This window comes from Corythoichthys intestinalis, chromosome 6, assembly GCF_030265065.1.
Source record: "Corythoichthys intestinalis isolate RoL2023-P3 chromosome 6, ASM3026506v1, whole genome shotgun sequence".
In the NCBI taxonomy this organism is placed as follows: domain Eukaryota; kingdom Metazoa; phylum Chordata; class Actinopteri; order Syngnathiformes; family Syngnathidae; genus Corythoichthys; species Corythoichthys intestinalis.
This window is the reverse complement of record NC_080400.1, coordinates 339,373-363,053: the sequence shown is the minus strand read 5'-3', so window position 1 is coordinate 363,053 and position 23,681 is coordinate 339,373. Positions and strand designations below refer to the sequence as shown.

The following is a 23,681-nucleotide window of genomic DNA, read 5'->3' as shown; positions in this document are numbered from 1 at the left end:
CAATGTTTTTCCCTATTCAGATTTGTTTCAAGACTACAGTTACAGTTAGACTTCACTTTGATGGTTAATGCAGTTATTGCAATTTTTTTGTTTATTTACATTTCAAAAACCAGAAGCTATTCAAATGCTATTCACAAATGTGATTGCACTTTAGTTTACATATTTAAAGGTTCAGATATTAAGATTTGAATGAGGCAAAATAACATGCTTTTTCTCTCAAATATATTGTTATAATCATTTGTTTCAGATTTGGTGTTGAAAAAGTCTTTTTTCAAACTTGAGTCTTGAAAAAAAGGGGGGCGTCATATAATCAGGGCCGTTTTATATTCGGGCCAGTACGGTATATATTTGCTTTTATCAATTGCTGCCCGCAATGAAGAAATGCTTTTGCTTATTATTATTGTTCACATAGAAAGAATGTTATGTCTTGCCTGGTCAAGGGCAGAAGAAGCTGCTTTGCTTTGCTTTGCTGAAATGTGCTGACACATACAGTATGTATATAATTCCACCTACAGTACATGCACACACATAGCCAAACAAAGACAAGGGCTTGCTTCCCCTTTTTCCCTTTTAGGGCGTCTCTTTCTAGGGCCATCCCAAATGAAAAGCCAGGTGAAGGAGGGGCTAGGCAGAATGATTGCGGAAGCTGTATAGTTTCCCCCTCTTTCTTCTTGCAAGCTTTTCAACTAAATTGAGTGCCTTCTCTCCTTATTTTGGGTAATATTATAAATGTCTACCTAAGGCTTTGTATTTGAACTTGACATAGGTTTTTTTTTTTGCTTTTAACCAAGAATCGAGACTGTTTTACGTCCATATCTATAAAGAATTTGGGGATGTAAGCATTTATTCGCACGAATTTTCACCGGAAAAGCTCTGTTTACACACTCGGTCAGCTTTGACGGCCACGCCAACAACACAGGCCCCCTATTAATCGGCCCCGAGCCCTGTCAACATCATTATGAAATCTACGCATGGGCCGCCGGTCCAAATGGATGGGACCAATGACAGCCAATGAGTTCAATGTGTAAAAAAGATATCATATCGGTCGTGTTTTCAAGTGAGAAAATTGCACCAAAAAAAGTAAGCAAGTATTTTGACATTTTTATTTTTTTTAAACAGGAAGCTACTTCAAATTCACGCAGTTGATATCAGAGATCTGTACAACGAGCACTACTCACACTTTAAAAAAAACCTTGAGACCGCCTTTTTCTTTGAGTCATTCGGCAAAGGAGATGACAATTTGCTCCCATTGCAGTATTTGTGGAAAACGCACTTTGAAAAAATGCGAGGCCGCCTGGCTGGCGCTCCCAAGAGTCCCTCCCTCGCGGTCGAGGTCAAGGCCGAGCCGGCGTCCGGAGCCCGGTCGTCCATCCCGGGTCGCGCTCGTCCCCCGCCGGCGCCGAGCCTACGAGGAAGAGAACGGACGGTGATCGTCGGCCCCCCGCGGTCGAAACTCGGCGCCGCCTCACCTCCCGCGACGTAGTATCGCTTTTGCGAGAATCCCTTGCGCGCGCGGGTGTCGACGGCGTGCCGGATGAAGCCGTTCTCCAGCAGCCGGGCGGCGTAGCGGCGGGCCTCCGCCCGCCCGCCGGCACCAGACACGTTCCGACGGAGCCAACCCACCGCCTCGCTTCCCGTGAAGGCGTCGGGCAGGACCACCTTCAGCCACGTCCGCGGCCGGCGCGCCACGCCGGAATCCGCTTTAAGCATGGCCGCCGCCACCCTCGCCATGTCGCCGTCCGCGCTGAGGCGCTCGTCCTCACCTGAAGTGTGAATGAGATAGTATCTTTTCTCGTAGGCACCGACTGTTTGCATTATTCTCGCACACTCCATATAATAAAAAAGACATTTAACCATAGTTGAATCGTATAAGAATTCTAAGTTATAGTACACAGACGAACTCCTCACAAAGCAGGAGGCCACCGCTGAGTCATCAGTATCAGCCCTCGTCTGATAAGCAAAGGAAAAGACACCGTCCTCATCTCTTCGGTGGGGCCAAGACACCGCAGCCTCCCAAAGCAACACCGAGAACAAGAAGTTTGATAGCTCGACGTCAAGGCAGGCCCAACCTCCCACCTCAGTTGCCTCATTAACCATGACCCAGCAACGGTGACAAACCAACTAAACAGCCCAAACTGCGATAATGATCCTAAACACACCCTTCTTCAGCTCACAGCCTGCCTCGCGAGAGCCTTTTAAAGACCGAATGTTTAACTAATCGTCATTTTTCTCAGGAACCTTTTGTTGACGTGTGAGAGGGTGACCTTGCCTCCTCGCCTGAGTTTGTTTCGCTTTGTTGTTTGATCGCTGTCAACCTGAATAAATTGTCAACTTGGTCTCAGTGAGTCTTCTTTAAACTTTTCAAAATGGAGTCAGTACAAGGGGGTTAAGCCTGAGGCGAATGCGCGGAGTTTGGCCTTTTGGCCAGGATGTCGGGGTCCCGCCGGCCCAGGTCGTCGGAGCTGCACCGGCGCGGGTTCGGCTGGCGCCATTCCTGCAGTCTGGCTAAAAGGTCAGATTCTTTCAGAAGGCAACCGCGCCGTCCGTCATCACAGTTGCATATCTCCAAGAATCTATATATCCATTTGAACAGGTGTCGCCATTGTTGCTAGCAAAATGTCGCTGCCAACAACCGTGCTAGACATTCAATTCATTTGGACTGGGACAGAGGGGGCCAATGAACAAACAGATCGGACGTGTCGACGGACTCGAAACCAGAGCATTCACAGCAAAATTTGGGGGCCATTTGCAGGTCACTTCCTTTTCATTTTGGGACATTCCTTCCTGTTCAGTCACCCAAAATTTACGTAATTTTTTTGATTGATGTAAATGGCCTTAGAACAACAGGAAGTTAAACCAAAAGCCCCAACTGAACAGGAAGTGACCCAAAAGGGAAGGGAATAGTTTATTTTCTCGTATTTACTGTTTGTATTACTCTAATGAAACAATATAAAATAAATAGCACATAGATCATAGTTTAAGGACAACAAGCAGAATATATTTGACATTGGGCATAAGAGATACATGACGCCTTCTGACCACAGCGTGTGTCATGCAGCTGACTGAGCAAGATTGCCGCTGACTACGAGGTGATAGGCAAGACGTCTACAAGCCCAGGTCTGCAACACCAAATCCCGCAGTCAGCTCTTAAGGACAGTCCAGAACAAACGGCGGGACGTCCTGTACTACTACAACACCCGATAACAAAAACAACTCCAAGTTTGATAGCTCAGTGCCTCTCAAACGTCAAGGCAGGCCAAACCTCCCACCTCAGTAGCCTCAGTAACCGTGACCCAGCAACCAACAGTGACGCACAAACTTGACGGCCCGAATCTGCAAAAGAAGAATTATCCTAAACAACACCAAGGCGCACCCTTCGTCCGGCCCACCGTACCGCAGACTTCGAAAAGACTCAACGTTTAGCTAACAACTGTCGCCTCTCTGGGACATTCCGATGTGCTCGTGGTTTTGCTGACTGTGGATCCAGAATTGCCTCCCAGTCGGCGACCTATTTGCTCTGGGCCTTGCCGTTTGATCGCTGTCGACCTGAATAAATTGTCAACTTGTGTTTTGAAACCAGATTTCAAAATGGAGTCAGTACTAGGGGTTAAGACTTAGGTCATAGGTGTCAAAGCAGTTCCACAAAGGGCCAAGTGGGTGCTGGATTTTGTTCCGACCGATACCGCGCAAACAGTTTAACTCATGAATTTTCTGTTGAAAAAAGCAGCACCTGACAAAGCTTAACTGATTACCCATGTAAGAGATCAGATTGGTCAAAAGGTGTCATCTTCATTGGTTGGAAAGAAAACCTGCACCCACTTGGCCCTTTATGGAGTCAGTTTGATACCAGTGACTTAGGTGAACGCGTGGAGTTTAGCCTTTTGGCCGGGTTGTGGGAATTTGGCCGGCCCGGGTCGTCGGAGCTGCGCCAGCGCCGGTCCGGCGGTTCGGCTGGCGTGATTCCGGCAATCTGGCTAAAAGGTCAGATTCCTTCAACAGGAAGTGACCTGAAATGCCCCAAAAAGAACTCGTTTGCTGCCTTTGACGGTGCTAGACGTCCAATTCAGTTGGACTGGGAGGGGTTGAATGAACATGGGTCACTTCCTTTTGATTTTAGGACATTCCTTTCTGATCGGTCACCCAAAATGAACGGGACGTGACCCGTGAATGCTCTACAAGCAACAAGAAGTGAACCCCAGATCTACAGGAAGTGACCCAAAATCAACAGGTACCTGAGTCAGTACAAGGTGTCAAGACTTAGGTGAACCCGCGGAGTTTGGCCTTTTGGCCGGGTTGTCGGTGTTTCGGCCCCAAAATCAAAAGGAAGATGGCCAGAAATACCCCAAAGTGAACAAGAAGTGACCCAAAGTGAACTCATTGGCTGCCATTGACAACCCCAATTAGATTCGACGTCTACTCGTGATAAATTCATTTTACCTGACAGCAGAAAAGATTTTGTCGTTTTCGTTATTGTGGGCCTCGTATCGCAAATCGCACGACTGTGAGCGACCCGGAGGTTCCCGCCCCTAAGGGCGTACGTCGATCGACCGGGCTCGGCCCTACCGTAAGGAGGGAGGAGCATCCCCGTCACGGCGGCCGTGTGCCACACCCAGGAGGCGGGGTCGATGGGCCGTACCGGTTCGCCTGGAAGGGAGACGAGCTTGTGACTTTGCGGAAAAGCGGCCGTCGCGGCGCTCGCCCACCTTGGGGTAAGGCGAAGACGCTCCGGGGCGTCCGGCGCGAAGACTCTGACGATGTCGACGAACTGTCGCCGCCGCCGCTGACTGACGGATCAAATAGACGGCAGTACGTCACTCCGGCACGTCAACGACCGTCCACGCCGGTGTGTCAGAACACCGGGCGGTATACGCACCCGCCGCGGCACTCGTGGACGTTGACGTCGCGCCATCCAGGACGAGACCTTCTCCTCTTCTCGTCTCCTGACCAAAAGAGGTTTGAAAAGAAGACAAAGATGACGCGACGGTGTCACCGAACGTTACGGAAGCTCGTCGCGACTCACCGAAAAGCCGACGCCATCCATGATACGTGTCGGCGTGAAAGCGGCGGGCGCAATGCCGGACGGCTTCCTGACAGTGAAAGCGGCGGGCGCAATGCCGGACGGCTTCCTGACAGTGAAAGCGGCGGGCGCAATGCCGGACGGCTTCCTGACACGATGCGCTTTAATGCGCGGGGGACAATGGCGAGGGGGTAAACAACTTTATTGGAGCAGAAGATAACCAACCCCCCCGAGGTCATGGCTATCCTGGCTCAGATTAGATTTCCTTCTTGTATTCAATCCCAGACTCGGGAAGCCAGATTTTCCAATTCTTTTTTATTTCTCACAAAATAAACTTTAGGGTGTGTTGAAAAGGCAGCGTTTTGAAAGGCGTCCAACAAGTCTCAGCTTTGCCATAGACAGGGATCCGTTTGGACTGCGGCGTTCACTGACATCTCCTAAATGGAGAGAGCTTAACCCCCAAGTGACTTTAAAACAAAAAAACCTCATCATTTGATTTTATGCATCACTTCCTGTTGATCTCGTACACTTCCTACTGATTTTGAGGCGTTTCCAGGGCACTTCCTATTCATTCTGGTCAATTCCTGTTACTTTTGGGGTCGCTTTCTTTGGAATTGGATCACTTCCTGTGGATTTGGGTCACTTCCTGTCGATTTTGGGGCATTTCCGGGTCAAATCTTATTGATTTGGGTCACTTTGTCGATTTGGTGTCACTTCCTGCCCATTTTGGGTCACTTCTTATTGATTTGGGTCACTTCCTGCCCATTTTGGGTCACTTCCTATTGATTTGGATCACTTCCTGTGGATTTGGGTCACTTCCTGTCGATATAGTGTCACTTCCTGCTGATTTTGGGGCATTTCCGGGTCACTTCCTATTGATTTGGGTCAGTTCCTGTGGATTTGAGTCTCTTCCTGTCTGTCACTTCCTGCTGATTTTGGGGCATTTTATCATCTCACTTCCAATGGATTTGTGTCACTTCCGGTTGATTTTTGAGTTCACTTCCTATTGATTTGGATCACTTCCTGTTGATTTTGCATCACTAGCTGCTGATCTTGGTCACTTCCTGCTAATTTTGGGGCACTTCTGGGTAACTTCCTATTCATTTTGCTCACTTCCTGTTGATTTTGAGGCCTTTTTGGGTCACTGCCTATTGATTTGGATCACCTCCCATGGATTTGGGTCACTTTCTGTTGATTAGGGGGCTGTTTTGCATCAGTTTCTTTTGATTTTGATCACTGCCTGTGTATTTTAGGACATTCCCTAAAGGAACAAACTCATGGCCCCCCAAGAGCCCTCCAATTGTGATATATTTGAAATTCATATAGCCCTATAAAGGGTTTAAAATACAAAAGGACTTTCGTCAAAATGATGCTACGTTTAGAAGTTCCTGAATGAAAAATGTCCTCGGCGGATAGGGGTGACATTCCCGGCAAAGAAGTCGTCTCGAACGCGGCCGCCGCTCCCCGTCCGCACGGTTCGCGCACCTCACGCCTCCGCGGCGGCCGATCGCCCGACAAAACGAAACCCGCGTCGGTTAGACCGACGCTCACCGGCTCTGCGGCGCGGGTCCTTATCGCCGGAATCGCAGACTGTATCTCGCGCGCCCTCCGTCACGCCGACACGTCCACGTCCCGCAAGGATGATCCGGCGGGGGCCGGCGGGGGCGAGGGAGGCGCGTCCGGCGGCCCCCGCGTCACCAGCCGCTCCAGCGCGCGTCGGAGGTTGGGGTGCAGTCGGCGCCGCGTCTGCCGGAAGACGTCCGCCGCCACGCCGCGCATGGCGCCCGCCGACAGGTCCTCGTACAGCGGGAGCGTGTACATGCGAGACGTCTGCGCGCCGGCGGGTGCCGCGTTAGACGAGAGATTACGGCAAAGAGCGGGCGCTATTAGGGTACTGACGTGTTTGGCCAGGAAGGCGCGCAGTCGCGGGAGGTCGGCCCAGAAGCCGCTTCGGACCACCAGCTGCAACCAGCGCACTTGGACCTCCGCGTTCAGGTCGTCCAAAAGCGACGCGTAGCACGCGCGCAGGCCGCACATCACCTCTATAACGCACAGAAGAAAAGATTCAGAACTCATGTGCACACATCCAATTCATTCAAACTGGGAGGATCTTTTAGCGCCATGCATCGACGGCACTAGAGCTCCAATAGCATTCCGTCCGGGACATACCGACATTCACTTTGGATTGGACGTCAAATGAAAATAAGGCCAAACAATTTGGAGGTTAACAATGACAATCAAAACTAGAAACTGCAATTTCTGGAGAAATTACACCTGGTCTTTCCTGTGTGGCTATACAGATCGTAGCCCCGCCCAAGGCTATCAATAGAATGGACAAACATGCCTGTCAATGGCATTAAACAAATTAAATCCCATTAGAAATGAATGGGAAATTTGGACGTCCATGGCCGCCAATGGCAGCACTCTTAATAAGCGTCAATGGAATTGGGGAAGTTTGGGGGACATGTCCTATTGATGTCTGGTCTTTTGATGTTTGGAAAAAAAAAAAAAAAATTCCCATTGAAAATGAATGGGAAAAATTTGGACGTCCATGGACATCAATGGCATCACCCTCCATAAGCGTCAATGCAATCGTGGACATCTGGGGGACATGTCCTACTGATATCTAGTCATTTTCTGTTGATTTGGGGGGGAAAAAAAATTCCCATTGAAAATGAATGGGAAAAAATTTGGACGTGGACGTCAATGGTATCAACTTACATAAGCGTCAATGGAATCCAAGTACAATGGGCATCAATAGAATGAACAAACATGGAGAAATGCCATTGGAAATGAATGGGAAGTTTGGACGTCCATGGACGTCAATGGCATCACCCTCCATAAGCGGCAATGCAATCGCGGACATTTGGGGGACACGTCCTATTGATATCTATTCATTTTCTGTTGATTTGGGGGGGGGGGGGGGGGGGGGGTTGATTTGGGGAAAAAAAAAATTCCCATTGAAAATGAATGGGAAAAAATTTGGACGTCCATGGACGTCAATGGTATCAACTTACATAGGCTTCAATGGAATCCAAGTTCATTGGCATCAATAAAGTGTAAAAACATGCTGAAATGCCAATAGAAAATGAATGGGAAATTTGGACGTCCATGGCCGTCAATGGCGGCACCCTTCATAATCGTCAGTGGAATTGGAGAAGTTTGGGGGACATGTCCTATTGATATCTGGTCATTGTCTGTTGATTGTGGGAAAAAAAAAACATTTCCCATTGAAAATGAATGGGAAAAAATTTGGACATCCATGGACGTCAATGGCAGCACCCCCTATAAGTGTCAATGGAGTCAGGGATGTTTGGGGGACAGGTCCTATTTATATCTGGTCATTATCTGTTGATTTGGGGAAATTTAGTTTTTTCCCCATTGAAAATGAATGGGAAACATTTTGGACGTCCATGGCCGTCAATGGCATCGACATCCATAAAGTCAATTGAATCCAAGTACATTGGCATCAATAGATTCGACATGCATGGCCGTCAATGGCATCAATGCAATGTAAAAAAATTCAATTGGAAATCCCATTGTAAGTGAATGGGAAATGTTCTCATTAGAAATGAATGGGAATGTTTTTGGCAAATTTCCGGGGGACCGTAATTTTCATCAAAATTCTTTATACCACTTTTATGCCCCTCACCGTCACGGAATTTTTGATGCCCAAATTGTGTGATTTGGTCAAAAATTGAAGGACTAGATACATTTTGAAACTTTTCTTTGTTTCCCATTAAAAATGAATGGGCCAGTTTTTGGCAAATTGCCGGGAAACCGTACACTTTATCAAAAAATTTTCCGGAATTTTTTATTCCCCTCGCCGTCCCGGAATTTTTGATGCCCACATTGTGTGATTTGGTCAAAAATTGAAGGAGTAGATACACTTTGAAAATTGTCTTTTCCCATTAAAAATGAATGGGCAGGTTTTTGGCAAATTTCCGGGGAACCGTATATTTTTTCCAAATTGTGTTAATAACCTTTATTCCCCTCCCCGTCCTGTAATTTTTGATGCCCAAATTGTATGATTTGGTGAAAAATTGTAGGACTAGATACATTTTGAAACTTTTTTTTTTCTCATTAAAAATGAATGGGCAAGTTTTTGTCAAATTTCTGGGGAACCGTAAATTTTTTCCAAATTCTGTATACAAGTTTCATTCCGGTCGTGTCGGTACTTGAATGGTGCCGATCGGTCAAGCGGTTCGGGCTGCGCAGCGCGCCGAAGGATTCCCATTCAAAAAAAAAAAAAAACAGAATAACACATAGGGGGGAAGTTGTAGAATCTCACTACCTGATCTTAAAAAATGACGATGGATTGAGTCACTGCCTGTTAGCTTTTGCTTCCTATTCATGTTCAGTTCATTTCCTGTTGATTCAAGGGTCATTTCCTATTGATGTTGAGTCACTCGCTCCTGATTTTGGTGCACTTTGAAGGGGATAGCTACCTTTCTCGCAGACACTGTATAACTGTTTGCATTAGTCTAACACATTCATTAGAGTAAAGCATTTAACCATAGTTTAGGCCAGGGGTGGGCACAAAGGGCCGCAGTGGGTGCTGGTTTTTGTTCATACCCATCATGAGGACAGCCTTTTACCAATCTGGTTTCTTACAAGTGCCATCAGTTGATTGCAGTCAGGTGCTTCTTGTTTCCACTGAAACCTCATTGGTTAAACTGTCTGTGCTGAATCAGTTGGAACAAAGACCAGGACCCACTGCGGCCCTCGAGGACCGGTTTGCCCACCCCTGGTTTAGGCAGACTTCACTCACAGTAAAGGGCAGCAAATGATCAGCCCTCGCCTGATAAGGTAAGGAGAAGATGTCAGGGACTCTTCAGTGGGGTCAGTCCACCCTCGCCCAACCAGGATAGCAAGTTGATAGCTCGGCGCCTGAGACGTCAAGACATGTGGCAACCACGTCCCAGCCACGAAGGATGACGCACGAACTTGACCGCCCAAACCTGCCACGGAGGGATGATTCCAAGACAACATCCCGGCACGCCTTCCGCCCGGCCCACTCCACCGCAGCTTTTAAAAGACTTAGCTAACAACTGTCGCTTCTCCGGGACATTCCGATGTATCCGTTGTTTTGTGGACCTCGGATCTAACATTGCCTCTCTGTCGTCTGTTTTACCTTGTTTTTTGACCATTGTCTACGAATAAATGGTCAAATTGTCTTTTTCGATGAGCCTTCTTTAAATTGTTCATAATGGAGTCAGTACAAAGGGTTAACACCAGAGCGGACGCGCAGGAGTTGGCCCTTTCCGGCCAACTTGCTGGGGTGGCGCCAGCGGAACGCCATCTGCTTCGGCTGTCGCTGTTCCGGCAGCTTGGCCGGGGGAGGGGGGCCGAATTCCTTCAACTTCCTGCTACTTTACGGCTCACTTCCTGTTCATTTCAGGTGACTAAACAAGACTGAATGTCCCAAAATGTAATCAATCAAATAATACCACTTCTTAAAAATAATCAAGCCTAGAACCAGGTATGAGTGGAAGCATTCCCCGGAGCTGAGCCTTCTCTGACTATGTACAAGTATTACCTCTTCTTTCTAACATTCGTCAGCAGTCGCAAGTGTTTTAAAAGCAACAGAAATAATGTGACCCGACATCAACAGGAAGTGACCTGATATTAACAGAAAGTCACCCCAAATGGCCTCCAAATCAACAAGAAGTTAACTGGAATCAACAGAAAGTGGCCCCAAAATGCCCCCCAAATCAACAGGAAGTGACCGGATATTGACAGGAAGTGACCCCAAATTGCCCCGAAATCAATAGGAAGTGACCTGATATCAGTATGAAGTGACCCAGTTTCAACAGGAAGTGACCTCAGATTGCCCTCAAATCAACAGGAAGTGGCAGCAAAATGAAGAGGAAGTCAAAGGAAGTGACACTGAAATCCCCCCCAAAGCAATGGACAGTGACTTGAAATCAACAAGAAGTGGCCCCAATGCCCCCCAAATCAACAGGAAGTGACCCAACATCAATGGGAAGTCACCCAAAATTGCCCACAAATGAACAGAAAGTTACCTGAAATCAATAGGAAACAACCCAGAATTGCCTCCAAACCAACAGGAAGTGACCTGATATTGACAGGAAGTGACCCCAAATTGGCCCAAAATCAAAAGGAAGTGACCTAATAAGAAGTGACCCAATTTCAACAGGAAGTGACCTCAGATTGCCCTCAAATCAACAGGAAGCAATCTGTGTCTACAGGAAGTGACCGTGAAATGCCCCAAATTAACGGGAAGTGACACTGAAATCCCCCCAAATCAATAGGAAGTCACCCGATAGCAACAGGAAGCAACCACGAATTGCCTCCACATCAACAGGAAGTGACCTGAAATCAACCGGAAATGGCCCCAACGCCCCCCCCCCCAAACAACAGTGACCCGACATCAACAGGAAGTGACCCAAAATGGCCCTCAAATTAACAGGAAGTCACCCGACAGCAACATGAAGTGACCAAGAATTGCCTCCAAATCAACAGGAAGTTACCTGAAATCAACAGGAAGTGGCCCTGAAATGCCCACCAAATGAACAGGAAGTAACACAATGTTAAGAGGAAGTGACCTCAAATTGCCCCAAACTCAATAGGAAGTGACTCTCAAATGCCCCCTAAATCAGATGACTGGTTCAAGTGAATAGCTCCCTCTAGGATTAAAGCGGAGAAGTGGAGACTGAATTGAAGCTTTCTTTCTTTCATCCAATCAAAAGCGGGCAGTTTGAAAGGGTCGACGGCGGTCAGCCCCGCTTGCGCTTTTTGTTACCGTGCGAGAGGGGGGCGCGGTCCAGCATGCGGTCCAAGAAGAGAACCACCTGGAAGGTGCTCCAGCCCGACATGTCAGCCACGCCGGCCGCCTCCCGCGGCTCGGGGGCGCGCGGGGCCATCCACAGCCGGCACAGCTCGTCCACCGGCCCGGTCAGCGCCGCCCCCGCCGACAGGTCCGGCTGCCACGCCGGAGCCCCGCAGCCCGTCAGCCAGCGTTCAAAGTCCACGCCTGATGACGGGGAGGGACGAAGGAGGTCACGCCGGTCGCCTAACCCGCCCGACGCCGCCCACTCACCTTCTTTCCGCGCCGCCTCGGGAAAGGTCGCCAGATACAAGTCGAGAAAATCCCGAGCCGCCACGCTCCGGAACTTGAACCGGCCGACGTAGTCCTGCGGCGACGACGAGGCGCGAGGTCAACCGACGCGGGCCGGCGAAGGCGGCGGCGAGCGTGCCTACCGACCCGCAGGAATCCGTCAAAGCGTCGGACGTCTCCGCAAAGCCACGACAGGTACGCCACGAAGCAGAAACCTTTCTCGTACGTGAAAAGATTCATCAACGTGCTCGGGTTGACGCCTGCGAAAACAGCAACTCGTTTTAATTGACGGCAGGAGCTCGGAAAGAGCTTTCGGGGCGGCCATGTTGGTAGGGTCAAGCGTCCCTTCAAATTCAATGCATTGACATTCCGATCAAGTCGTAACTATTGGACGCCTACAATGATAAAGTCACTTCAATTCACAGCAGACGCATTAAAAAGCCTACCGACAAGGCTTCGGGGTGGCCATGTTGGTAGGGGCAACTTTGCCATCAAAGTCAGTGCATTGACATTCAAATCAAGTCATAACTATTAGACGCCTACTAGTGATTAATTCAGTTGAATTCATGGCAGACGCATGGAAAAACTACTACCATGGCCTTGGGGTGGCCATGTTGGTAAAGGCAACCTTCCCATCAAAGTCAACGCATTGACATTCAAACCAATTCCTAACTTTTGGACTCTTACTAGTGATAAGCCACTTTAATTCATGCCAGAAGCACATGAAAAGCACTTTCGCTACCCCTACCAACATGGCGTCCTATGTTGGTAGGAGTGCCATTCCCATTCAATTCAATGCCATTACTAGGACTTATCGTGTGATATTGGCCATATGTCGGTCATTTTTTTAATGATATCAGCTTATCTAGAAATACACCCTTGAAGGAAAACGACGGTTCGCTTGCGCGTCGGGTACCGGGCTCCAGTTTGACCTGCAGCCGACTGACGGGGTCGTCTTCGCCGAGCAGCCGCAGCTGCCTGCGCAGGGCGTCCAATCGCACGGTGCTTTCCAGACACGTGAAGGCTGCGCCTGAGGAAGACGGAGTTTCAGAGGCGGCCCCCGCCGTAGGCTAGAGCGAGCTATCGTCTACCGTAGGCCTCGGTGGTGATCCTGCGCTGCGCGTAGGTGGCCAGCCCTTCGCTCAGCCACATCTCCTCCCAGCTGGCGTTGGTGACGGCGTTGCCGAACCAGGCGTGGGCGATCTCGTGGATCACGTCGATCAGCAGGAAGTCGCTGCTCTCCAGGATGGAGGCGATGATGAAGGTCACGCAGGGGTTCTCCATGGCCACGATGGGGAAGGACGGCGGAAGGAACACCAGGTCGCACCTCAAACGACAACAAAAGACCGCTCGGAAATTTCAACTCCATATCCGTGTTAAAAAAAAAAAAAAGCCTTTCATTTTCATTTGAACGGGATGTTTGGAGCCACGAGCCCGCCCGTATTTTTTTTTGCGACGCCGGCGTCGCCGCCCACCTCCCCCAAAGGTAGCGTCCGAAGAGTCCCTCTGCGACGGTCAGCCAGCGCTCCACTCCGCCCCCTAGCTTCTCGGCGGCGCACGACAGCAGACAGGGCTCGGCCCACACGCGGCTCCTGAAAAGGGCGGTCTGGTGAGCGGGCGGGCGGACGACCCGAGCGAGCTCGGCGGGACGGCCACCTGGGTCCCACGTCCGCGTGTCGGAGGTTCCCGGCCACCAGCGCCACCAGGTAGGCGGGCACCGGCGTGTCCATGGCGAAGTGGAAGACCCGCTCGGCTTTGGCGTACCAACTGCGGGACGCGCTCATCAATGCCGTCACGCCGTCCGGAACCTGACGGATTAACGAGACATTTCCGTAAGGTGCGGGAACAACGTATTTCCGTACGAGCCTCGCGATAACGATCATGACTGCTGTTCTGCCTTTTGCTAAGTTTTACAGCAGGGTTTTTGGTGCTGTCCTACAGCGTCCTCTTGTGGTCGCTTTGCGACACAGTTTATTGTATTCTTGCCAATTCAATATGGCTGCACGACGTTTCAGGCCGCTAACGCCTGAGTTGTAACGTTGTGCTTATATGACCCCTGAACAAGATTTGTCCATAAGTATGGACGTGTAAAAGAATGTACATAATCTGTTATTGTGGGAAATTTTTGTATGAGACGTTTTTGTTTATGTTTATCGAACTTGTCTGACGAGCTAACGTTGTTGCTAATGCTAATGCTTGAGTTTTTTTTTTGTAGTTTTACAACAGTCTAAAGATGACAATGGTTTGAGGCCATTCTATTAATAAATCAGATCAAAAAGGAAGATGTCTGATTATTAAAGCGTCATTCACTAGCTTTCTAGCTTGGGAAAAAGTAGACGCTTCCAAGTGAGGACAGCATACTGCTGTTGCTGCTGCAAAAAAAATGCAAAGCAAAAAAATAAATTGTCAAAGAATGAAAAACTGCTAAAAACGAACAAAAAAAAAAGCAATCCTGAAAAAAAGGCTTAAACACTGGAAAAACTGAAATGCAAAGAAACCTGGAAAAAAAATAACACTCCATGAAAAGCACAAAAAAGGGAAGATTTTTGTCAAATTCTCTCTATAGAGATTTATTTTTTCATCGTATTTTAAGTAGTTTGCAACGCAAAATGAATAGTGATTCAGCAAAAATCTACAGGGCGTGACTGAGAAATGGCATTTTCCAATCTCATTGTGCGGTCTTGCGTAAAAACCTTCAAACAAAACACACAAAAATTGGAAAAAAACAAAAAACGCTTAAACCACTAAATCCTGTGGAAAATACAAAAAAATTGGGGGGACTGAGAAAAATCCAGGACAATTGCAAAAGACAAAAACCTCTGCAAAAAAACAAACCAAAAACCCTGTGAAAACCACTAAAACACCGCAAAATATTGTAAAAATCTCAAATGATTAAAAAAATTTTTGGAAAATTGCAACAACAACAAAAAAAAGAAAAAAAAATAATAATAAAATTAAAAAATGGATACATATTTTTTTTTAAACTGCAAAAAAAAATCCAGGAAAATTGCAAAAGACAATGCAATTCAATTCAATTTTATTTGTATAGCTGTAGATCACAACAAGGTTGTCTCAAAGGGCTTTGCAGAGGCAATATGCAAGAATGTAAGAAAACCCTTCTCAAAAAATGAACCAAAAACCACGTGAAAACCACTAAAACACCATAAAAAAATTGCAAAAATCCTGAATGCTTAAAAAATCCAGGAACATTGCAAAAAAAAAAAAAAAAACACAAAAATGGATAGAAAATTAAAAAAACTGCGAGAAAAAAAATCCAGGAAAATTTCAAAAGACAATGCAAGAAAAACCTTTGCAAAAAATAAACTCAAAACCCTGTGAAAACCACTAAAACACTGCAAAATATTGCAAAAAGCCCCAAATTATTTTAAAAATCCAGGAAAATTGCAAAAAATAAATAAATAAAAGTTTTTTAAAAAATTATAAAATTGTTTTTAAAAAACTGCAAAAATAGTCCAGGAAAATGGCAAAAGACAATACAAGAAAAAACTCCTAAAAAAATAAACCAAAAACCCTGTGAAAACCACTAAAATACCACCAAAAAAAAAAAAAAAGCAAAAATCCTGAATGCTTAAAAAAATCCAGGAACATTCCAAAAAACGGGAAAAAACACCAACACAAAAATGGATAGACAATAGAAAATAAACTGCAAAAAAAAAAAAAAAAACCTGAATAATTGAATCAAATCCAGGAAAATTGCAAAAAACAACGGCAGACAACGCAAACTGCACCGCAGCGAAAACCACTAAAACACTGCAAAATATTGCAAAAAGCCCCAAATTATTTTAAAAATCCAGGAAAATTGCAAAAAATAAATAAATAAAAGTTTTTTAAAAAATTATAAAATTGTTTTTAAAAAACTGCAAAAATAGTCCAGGAAAATGGCAAAAGACAATACAAGAAAAAACTCCTAAAAAAATAAACCAAAAACCCTGTGAAAACCACTAAAATACCACCAAAAAAAAAAAAAAAAAAAAAAAAAAGCAAAAATCCTGAATGCTTAAAAAAATCCAGGAACATTCCAAAAAACGGGAAAAAACACCAACACAAAAATGGATAGACAATAAAAAAACTGCAAAAAAAAAAAAAAAAACCTAAATAATTGAATCAAATCCAGGAAAATTGCAAAAAACAACAGCAGACAACGCAAACCGCACCGCAGCGAAAACCACTAAAACCCTGCAAAAAATCCTGAACATCAAAATGGCAAAAGGCACGAAATGAAAAAAAAAAAAAAGTGCAAAACCTCAATGGCCGCAAATGTGACGGACTCACTCGGATGGCCGCCGTGTAGGTGCTCTTGACGGCGGGAGAGTCGAAACACGGGAAGAAGGAGCGATTGGACACCGAGTGACCTTGAGTGAACACCAGAGGGCGATCTCGGCCGCACGTCAGCTCTGAGTCCAACCACCAGATCTGAAACACAAGGACACGTTTCATCCGTTTCCCGCTCCCAACATATAAGACGTCCATCGCTGTCAGAGTTACTAAATCGTGATCGTTCAAAGTCAATCGACCTGACGATCGTCAGGGTTATCGGGTGTCATTCCTGCACAAATTAAGAGTTATTTTTTTTGCTTATTTAACTCATTGGCTGCCATTGACGTCATTTTTTTAAAAACAGTTTTTAAAAATTTTCCAAAGGTTTTGCAGGGTTTTTATTTTTGCCCGATTTTTGCTGGGTTTTGCTTTCCAGTTTTTCGCTTTCTCTGTCTTTTTGGTGTTTCAATTTTTCATTTCTCGGGATGATTTTTTTCAAGGTTTTTCACCATTTTTACTATGTATTGCCGTCAATGGCACAGTACAGTTACTGTGATTTTTTTTTTTTAAAATCAACTTTAGTGTGTGTGACTTGGTTTTTATAATGATTGTATGCATTTATAAATGGTTCTACAGTTCTGTAAAAAGGAAAATAATGATCAATATACAAAACTGCTGACATATAGAAGATTTTTTTTTTTGGTCACTCGTCCTACAAACTTTTGAATAGCTGTCCTCGCCCGTCGAAGGGTTGATGTCAATTTGCCTTAACTAGCACAACGCGTCCTCACCGCGGGTCCGTCCGTGGCGGCGTACTCGACGCTGATCCGCAGCCGCGTCCCGGCGGTCTCCGCCGCCGCTTCGGGGAGGTCGATTTTCAGGGCGGAGCCAAATTCGGCGAAGGGCTCCAGGCGAAAGGCCAGGCGGGAGGGCTCCCGCCCGGCTCCCCCGACCCGGCAATCCACGGCCCGGACGGAGAGGGACGGGTGCGCGTCCAGCACCAGGGTCCGGACCCCCGGTACCAGGGGGCACAGGTCGGCCACCATCCAGCCGCTCATCTCTTTCAGCGCAAAGTTGAGGCGCAGGTCCAAGTGGAAGTGGCGCAGTCGGAAATGGGCAAAGTTGGACGCCGAGGCCGCGTCGGCCGGGGGACGCCCGAGGGAGTCGGCCGGGCGTCCCCCTGAGGGCGGCGACTTGCGGCAACAGCACAGCGAAGCGGGCGAGGCTCCGGGCGAGGCCGAGGGCGGGGTGTCGGCGGGCGCGGACATGGGTCCACCGGTGACAAAAAGTCCAAAGGCGAGATGAATGACAGAACGCTAATCAGCATTAGCCTCATGAGCAGCCTTTGGTCCAGAAGTCAACAAACAACTCAACAAAGTCCAAACTAAAAGTCAAAAACAAAGGAGGGGAAAAACAAGACGTGGCCACGGGAGTCCACTCCACTTCACAGCACAGCCTAAAAGCAGAACCGAAACCGGAAGTCTTTTGGCCCGCTCGCTCTGCTTGCGCGTCAACTTGTCGGCGGGGATGATTGACAGGACACCGGGCTAATTAGCACGGTTAGCATTCCAGCGATCGGCCGGCCAACCGGCCGACTTTACCTCGGTTGCATAAGCCGGTTCAACGTGCGGTTCCGCTGGGGTCCGACCCGAAGAGCTGGCTGCCCGCCTTCGCAACGGCTCGGTCGTCGGGGTTCTTCCGTTTTAGGTTCGGGAGGTTCGATACACTTTCAAGCGCTCGGCCCAGCAAACAGGAAGTAAACAGGAGAGCACTGACCAACTTTGTCGTGAACGCAAGAGGGCGCGCGAGAAGCGTCGTCATGGGAACCCGCCGTTGATATCCTATGTGCATAGGGCTAGAGTCGACATTGTAGGTAACGTGGCGGCCATCTTGGAACAGAACTTTTTTTTTTTTAATTCCTCTCGGAACAGAACTTTTCAGGCAGTTTAAACTGCGGCAGTCGTCATCTGATTAATTCGACAAAAGTACGCTTAACTGGCTTTATTTGATGGATTTACAACGCGTTGAAATACGCCTGATTTAACGTAATATTTTACAACTATTTTTGAGTACGCAGCAAACGACTACACGTGTTCGTTTAGAAAGAAGAAAAAAAAAAGCCGTTCGTAAACCTACTCATTTATTAGTGCACGCGCGGCAGGAACCATTAGCCCACATACGACATCTAGCCTAACATGTACGATATCTATAAAATTCTAGGTGAGCCGTTTAGTTTAACTGCAAACCTGCTGAACACGGTTTTTAGTCACCGTCAGTTGCGTGCACTTTCTAGCTTTCACCACACGAGAGCGCCGTCGCACTTCAAACGCCGTGTGTGGCGAAGCTTTAAATCCCGTTGTACTTTTAAAAAAATGACAAGGCTTCCCATTCCATTTTTATGATGCACAAACACCAGGAAGTATCTAATTATAGGATGATAACAAATAGACAAGTGTGACTTATGATTGATGTGATATTTGTCCCTCAGTTTAGGTTTACACAAACAGTACTTCAGCAATTAAAAAAAAAAAGCGATTGCATATGGGAAGCTGGATATAAAGGTGAGTTTTGGAACGGCGGGCGACGTCGCCCCAAAAAAATGACAATCCACAGAGGTGTCAGACTCTTGGTCTCTTTATTGTTTATTTACAAACAACATCAACAAGGTGACGGGGGGTGTCGGTCACACTCGAGAAGGGTACAGCATCTGCGCACAAAAAACATACAAGGTCAGCAGAGCAAACACCGCTTCTCGCCATACGAACTTTCAACATCGGTACTTAAAAAAAAAAAAAAAAGGTGGCACCAGCACCCGCTGCTGACAGATTTCAGTCATGAACTTTAAACCTTGCAGATGGTGCAAAAACCATACTTTTGCAATCAAATGTCGTCTTGATCATTTTGAAAAGTCTGACGCGCTTTTGTCGCGTCAAGAAAGTCGTACCACTCTTATGCGATGTCCGATGGCTTTGGCGGGCAGGTTGCTGGTGAACTTTGCTCGGACCATGCCGCTGTTGCCGTGCGCGCGCATCACCTTACCCCAAATCACCCGCGTCTTGTTGGGCTTGCCGCCCGGCGTCACCGTATTCCTGGCGACGACAAGAAAATATGTACGGTGACAACAAAGCGGGGCGAGAAGCGTGACGATATTTGCGAGCGGTCGGTCGGTCGGACTTCTTGGCCTTGTAGACGTAAGCGCATCGTTTGCCCAGGTAGAAGTCCACCTCGTCGCGGCTGTAGCAGCCTTCCAGCTTGAGCAGTGCCGTGTGCTCGCGCTGGTTGCGCAGGCCGCGTTTGTAGCCCGTAAAGATGGCCTTGCTCCACAGTCTGGAAAGAAACAACAGCAGCAAAAGTTAGCATTAGCTTAACTCGTTGACGGTCATAGTCAAAGAGGGACATTGATCATCCGCCCCCCATCCAATTCAACAGGGAAGCCATCCTCCCGGCCCCTCTCGGATCCTGGGAGTGGATCTCTCCTGACTGTGGTACTCCCCAAGGTTTCTCATTTTTCTCCCAATTGACTCTGGAGTTTTTCCTTGCCGGCATGGAGGGTCTTAAGGATAGGGGATACCCAGGACTTGAACTGCATCTATTCATCTTTGTTGCTTCATTTCTAATTGTGTATCATATTGCCTCTGTAAAGCCCTTTGAGACTTCTGTTGTGATTGAGGGCTATACAAATAAAATTGAATTGAAATGGATTGGACGTCTATTGCCATCCGTGGCAGCCAAAGACTTGAGCAACATCGGGTCACAAAACCAATCAATCAATGAAATTCTCAGAGCTAAGACACACATGAGCCACATTTATTTGAATGTATGTTTTTAGCTTAAAATGTTTTCATTGGTTGGATTATATTCACATATTTTGTTTTTCCCCAAATCAGAGAATCACAAACGAGCAATAGGGCAGTGGTTCCTTAACCTCTCTAAAGGCAACGTGTTTGGAATTGGACAAAAGGCCCCCCCCCCCCCCCGCCCCTCCAAATTCAAAAACGATATAGCTTTTCACATATCTTTGAAATTTTCATTCAAACTTGGAGGAATAAATCCTTTATAGTTCAACAGTTAGCTTGTTTAGTTGCATTCAGGTTGACCATGTTGTCTTGTCATGTTTTCATGAATACTCAAAATGATCCGACAAAACTTGTGCTAAAAATTTACATTTTCGAATTGAGAAAAACATGAAATTTCACGCGAAAATACAACAGCGCTAAAAAATGGACAACTAATATCCCATTTTCCTGTTGCTTTTCACATTGTAAACTCAAATTCATTTCATATCACGCTGTTCCTTTTTTATTGTTTTCATACCGCAATACTTTCATCGCATACACCATATTCATGGTGTAAAATGTGACGCAACCGATTCCTAAGCAGTCAACGTTGCCCGTAGGTTTTTTGGTACTTCCTCATCCCAAGTGAAAGTCAACCTTCCACTGAGCAAACAGATACCCCTTCCCATTAGATAGAGGACTAGCCGTTGAATTGGGTGCAAACCAGTGTGAAACGATCTAAACGCCATTTTCCATAAATTTAGTCAGCGTACAAATATTCGTCATAACCTTCACTAAGCCTGAACGATATCATTTAAACATCGCCATCGCGATGTGTGCGTGCGCGATAGTCCCATCGCAAGGACGTGCGAGAATTTTTTTAAATCCACATATGCCCTGCTTTCTGCTCTGCGCAGAGCCTCACACCCTCCCTCTCCCAGCTCGTTGAACCTCACAGTCACTGCAGCACTTGCTTATTAAAGTTGACGATGCTGGTATCTTTGATCTTGCCAAAGAAGCGGACATCACAGCGCAGCAGCTGTCAATCATCGTTTAACTTATTAAACAGTTTCTGCAAGGAAGCCGCTTTGGAATGAATGTGTGTGTGTGGAGACGTTTGAGACATATAAATTAAATGCCAGAATTGATCATGAGGAGTTTGTAATTTCTACATGTCCACCAAGAATCACAGCTAAGGTAGATAAACAGAAGTATTTAACTTTATTCTTGTTCAAAAATGATTTGGTTGGACAGTTATGTTTAAAACTGATCATAATTGTTACATTTGAAGTGCTTAAAACCATTTGTTTATATAAATACATATATACACACATACACACATTTTTCTAAATCATACTTTGGGGAAAAACAGAAAAAACATGCCTTATATGTATCTCTTTCCAACGCTAAATCTGAATAAATACATTGAGCACACACACAAAAAAATAAAAGTTTGGGGGTGGGGGGGCTGGTGCGCAACTTCACGGTTTTTCACTTATCGTGGCGGGTTCTGGTCCCCATTAACTGCGAAAAACAAGGGATCACTGTACACTGGTCATTGTGAGTCATCCAAAGTCTTTCCAAACGGCTATTCAAGTCATCTAGTCAAACTTTCTTTAAAAAAATATATATATATATATTTTTTTTTTAAATATCGCAATATAATACCGCAAAACCCCCCAAAAATAAATCGCAGCAATAGTTCTTCCAATATCGTTCAGGCCTAACCTTCCCTGAACCCCTGATGATTGAACCAACCTAAGCCAAGACCAACTGCAACATGGGAGTTCTAGCATTTTATGAGAAAGCTCATCCACGAAAAGAGGACCCAGGAGGAGCAGTGACATTTCCAAAATCAACTAACATTAGGGTCATATTGAATTGAAAAGAAAAGTAGTGATGGGACGAAATGGGCCGAGGTTCCGAAGCTTGTGTCGAGTAATGGGAGGGGTGTTTCCACGAGGCTTGTAGCGAGGCGCGCGTCATTTCGGCAGAACCCGGAAATGATGACGTGAGAAGCCTCGCCGGCCGGCTGAAGCTGATGTACGCTTCGGAAGTGATCCGACGTTCGGCGCGCATTGCAAACACAGTAGGCTACAGACTACGGTATAAATTGGTTGCAAAACGCAATGGCGATCGCCTGTTATCTCACATTTTGTGCATTTCGGGCTCCTGTACTTGTTACATGATCTGTGCGCAACAGTGCAACCAGTGCAATCTTTTTTCGAGCCTTGTCCTTTGCTTGCGATGGAAATTGCGCAAAAAAAAAAAAAGCGATCCTCCCCTGTATGGGAACATTTTCATTTGATTGCTTTCAATAAGGTAAGGGAGAAGAACTACATTAATATAAATGTGAGTGTGTGTACCTATCTGAACCAAACATCAACAGAATGAACAATCCATTAGTGTACTGGGAGGCACAAAAGAATACCTACCCAAATTTATAAAAACTGACACTCACATTTATCAGCACCCCAGCTTCATCTGTGCCTTGTGAAAGAAGAATATTTTCTAAAGCTGGTGAAATATTGTCCAAAAAAAAGAAACCGCTTAAAGCCAGCCACTGTGGGAAAGCTATTATTTCTCAACAAAAATGAATAACAAATTATCCTTAGTACTTGTTTTGTTATTTTTGTTTTGTTATTTTGTTCACATACTAAATTACTAACATAAGCACATTCATATCTTTCTCATAATCAAATAACCATTGAATTCTTAACAATGTTGACCTCTTGGGCTTGTAGACCACTTGATGGCGCCATAGAGTAAATGAAGCACAATGAAGCTTTGCTACATGTGCAAACCAATTGGCTGCAAAGCTTCATTGCTTCATAAGGCTTCATTTGGCCATCACTAAAGAAAAGCAATCGCTTACCTTCCCGGCATCTTCACTTTTCAAGACAGCAGAACTGCAAGCAAAGAAACGTTGCAGTTAGGGGTCATTGCATTCAACAGCCGGTTCATACCATTCCCATCCAATTCAATTTTGTCAGGTTTTAAAGCGTTCTGAATGTAGACGAACGAATACTCCAAAGCGTAAGCATTTCTTTGGTTCCAACAGTGGCATTGTGTATGCGCAGTGTCAGGTCCAACAACGTTAGCAGCTGAATTAATACAAGTCGGAAGGAAATGACTAAGGATTTGTTGAATAGTAAACTAAGCTAGCGACCAACCTAGCCCGCGTGAAGGTGAGTCCACTGCCGACTATGAGCCTGCGAGTTCGGTCATACCTCATCGGGGCAGCCGGAGGAGCTAGCTCGAGCTAACATTAGCAACAAAATCCGAGCCCAATCTTCGCCATCGTAAGGTTTCCCAGTCACAAGTACGGGCAGGATGAGAAAAAATATCACCGGGAACACATCGATACGAGTATCTTGCGTAAACAGTAGATATTTCAGAGGACTTTTCAACATTTTTTCAGCTACTTCAGTTCCCTTACCTGCTTCACTGTCGCAAATATGGCGAAAAAGACCAGGCGAAAAGCATGCTGGGAAATTGTTGGGAAGGCAGGCGGCCGCGGCCCGCCTGA

At 46.4% G+C, this 23,681-nt stretch overlaps 3 protein-coding genes across 6 annotated transcripts; all 3 read right to left on the bottom strand.

The window, feature by feature from the left end:
* Window positions 1-305: 305 nt before the first annotated feature.
* LOC130917669 (putative segment polarity protein dishevelled homolog DVL1P1) lies at window positions 306-5,451 on the bottom strand. The gene is made up of 7 exons (XM_057839299.1): window positions 5,411-5,451; window positions 5,021-5,216; window positions 4,874-4,940; window positions 4,704-4,784; window positions 4,564-4,644; window positions 1,470-1,763; window positions 306-1,405 (listed from the first exon to the last, which is right to left on the bottom strand). The coding sequence occupies exons 1-7, from the start codon at window positions 5,449-5,451 to the stop codon at window positions 1,335-1,337; spliced, it is 831 nt and encodes a 276-aa protein (XP_057695282.1). The 3' UTR covers window positions 306-1,334.
* rnpepl1 (arginyl aminopeptidase like 1) lies at window positions 5,215-18,890 on the bottom strand. Of its 2 annotated transcripts, XM_057838403.1 has the most exons (11): window positions 17,168-18,890; window positions 16,392-16,532; window positions 13,755-13,906; window positions 13,574-13,690; window positions 13,190-13,425; window positions 13,015-13,128; window positions 12,246-12,358; window positions 12,081-12,174; window positions 11,784-12,014; window positions 6,917-7,059; window positions 5,215-6,847 (listed from the first exon to the last, which is right to left on the bottom strand). In XM_057838403.1, exons 1-11 carry the CDS (start codon window positions 17,642-17,644, stop codon window positions 6,629-6,631), a joined length of 2,037 nt encoding a protein of 678 aa, XP_057694386.1. In that variant the 5' UTR covers window positions 17,645-18,890; the 3' UTR covers window positions 5,215-6,628. The 2 variants fall into 2 exon arrangements, with proteins under 2 accessions (XP_057694386.1, XP_057694385.1); XM_057838402.1 differs by having other exon boundaries at window positions 11,784-12,174.
* A 102-nt stretch (window positions 18,891-18,992) lies between these two features.
* On the bottom strand, window positions 18,993-23,681 carry rpl35a (ribosomal protein L35a). Of its 3 annotated transcripts, none has more exons than XM_057838410.1 (5): window positions 23,592-23,681; window positions 23,028-23,061; window positions 19,551-19,703; window positions 19,321-19,465; window positions 18,993-19,083 (listed from the first exon to the last, which is right to left on the bottom strand). In XM_057838410.1, the coding sequence occupies exons 2-5, from the start codon at window positions 23,036-23,038 to the stop codon at window positions 19,060-19,062; spliced, it is 333 nt and encodes a 110-aa protein (XP_057694393.1). In that variant the 5' UTR covers window positions 23,039-23,061; window positions 23,592-23,681; the 3' UTR covers window positions 18,993-19,059. The 3 variants fall into 3 exon arrangements, with proteins under 3 accessions (XP_057694393.1, XP_057694394.1, XP_057694395.1); XM_057838411.1 differs by lacking the exon at window positions 23,592-23,681 and adding an exon at window positions 23,383-23,518; XM_057838412.1 differs by lacking the exon at window positions 23,592-23,681 and adding an exon at window positions 23,326-23,349.

Bases quoted from the DNA above. Each gene is read 5' to 3' on its own strand.
- LOC130917669 (XM_057839299.1), bottom strand. From the start codon at position 5,451: ATGTCAGTGAACGCCGCAGTCCAAACGGATCCCTGTCTATG. The intron at 5,217-5,410 runs GCAAAGCTGAGA...GCTCCAATAAAG, and splicing joins CAAACGGATCCCTGTCTATG to TTGTTTACCCCCTCGCCATT. The intron at 1,764-4,563 runs GTAGGGCCGAGC...TTCACACTTCAG, and splicing joins GATGCTCCTCCCTCCTTACG to GTGAGGACGAGCGCCTCAGC.
- rnpepl1 (XM_057838402.1), bottom strand. From the start codon at position 17,644: ATGTCCGCGCCCGCCGACACCCCGCCCTCGGCCTCGCCCGGAGCCTCG. The intron at 12,175-12,245 runs GTCGGTAGGCAC...TCGTCGCCGCAG, and splicing joins GCTTTGACGGATTCCTGCGG to GACTACGTCGGCCGGTTCAA. The intron at 6,848-6,916 runs GTCAGTACCCTA...GCCGGCGCGCAG, and splicing joins GCGCCTTCCTGGCCAAACAC to ACGTCTCGCATGTACACGCT.
- rpl35a (XM_057838410.1), bottom strand. The intron at 19,466-19,550 runs GTCCGACCGACC...TGTCGTCGCCAG, and splicing joins TACGTCTACAAGGCCAAGAA to GAATACGGTGACGCCGGGCG. The intron at 19,084-19,320 runs GTACGACTTTCT...TTTTGTGCGCAG, and splicing joins TCGGACATCGCATAAGAGTG to ATGCTGTACCCTTCTCGAGT.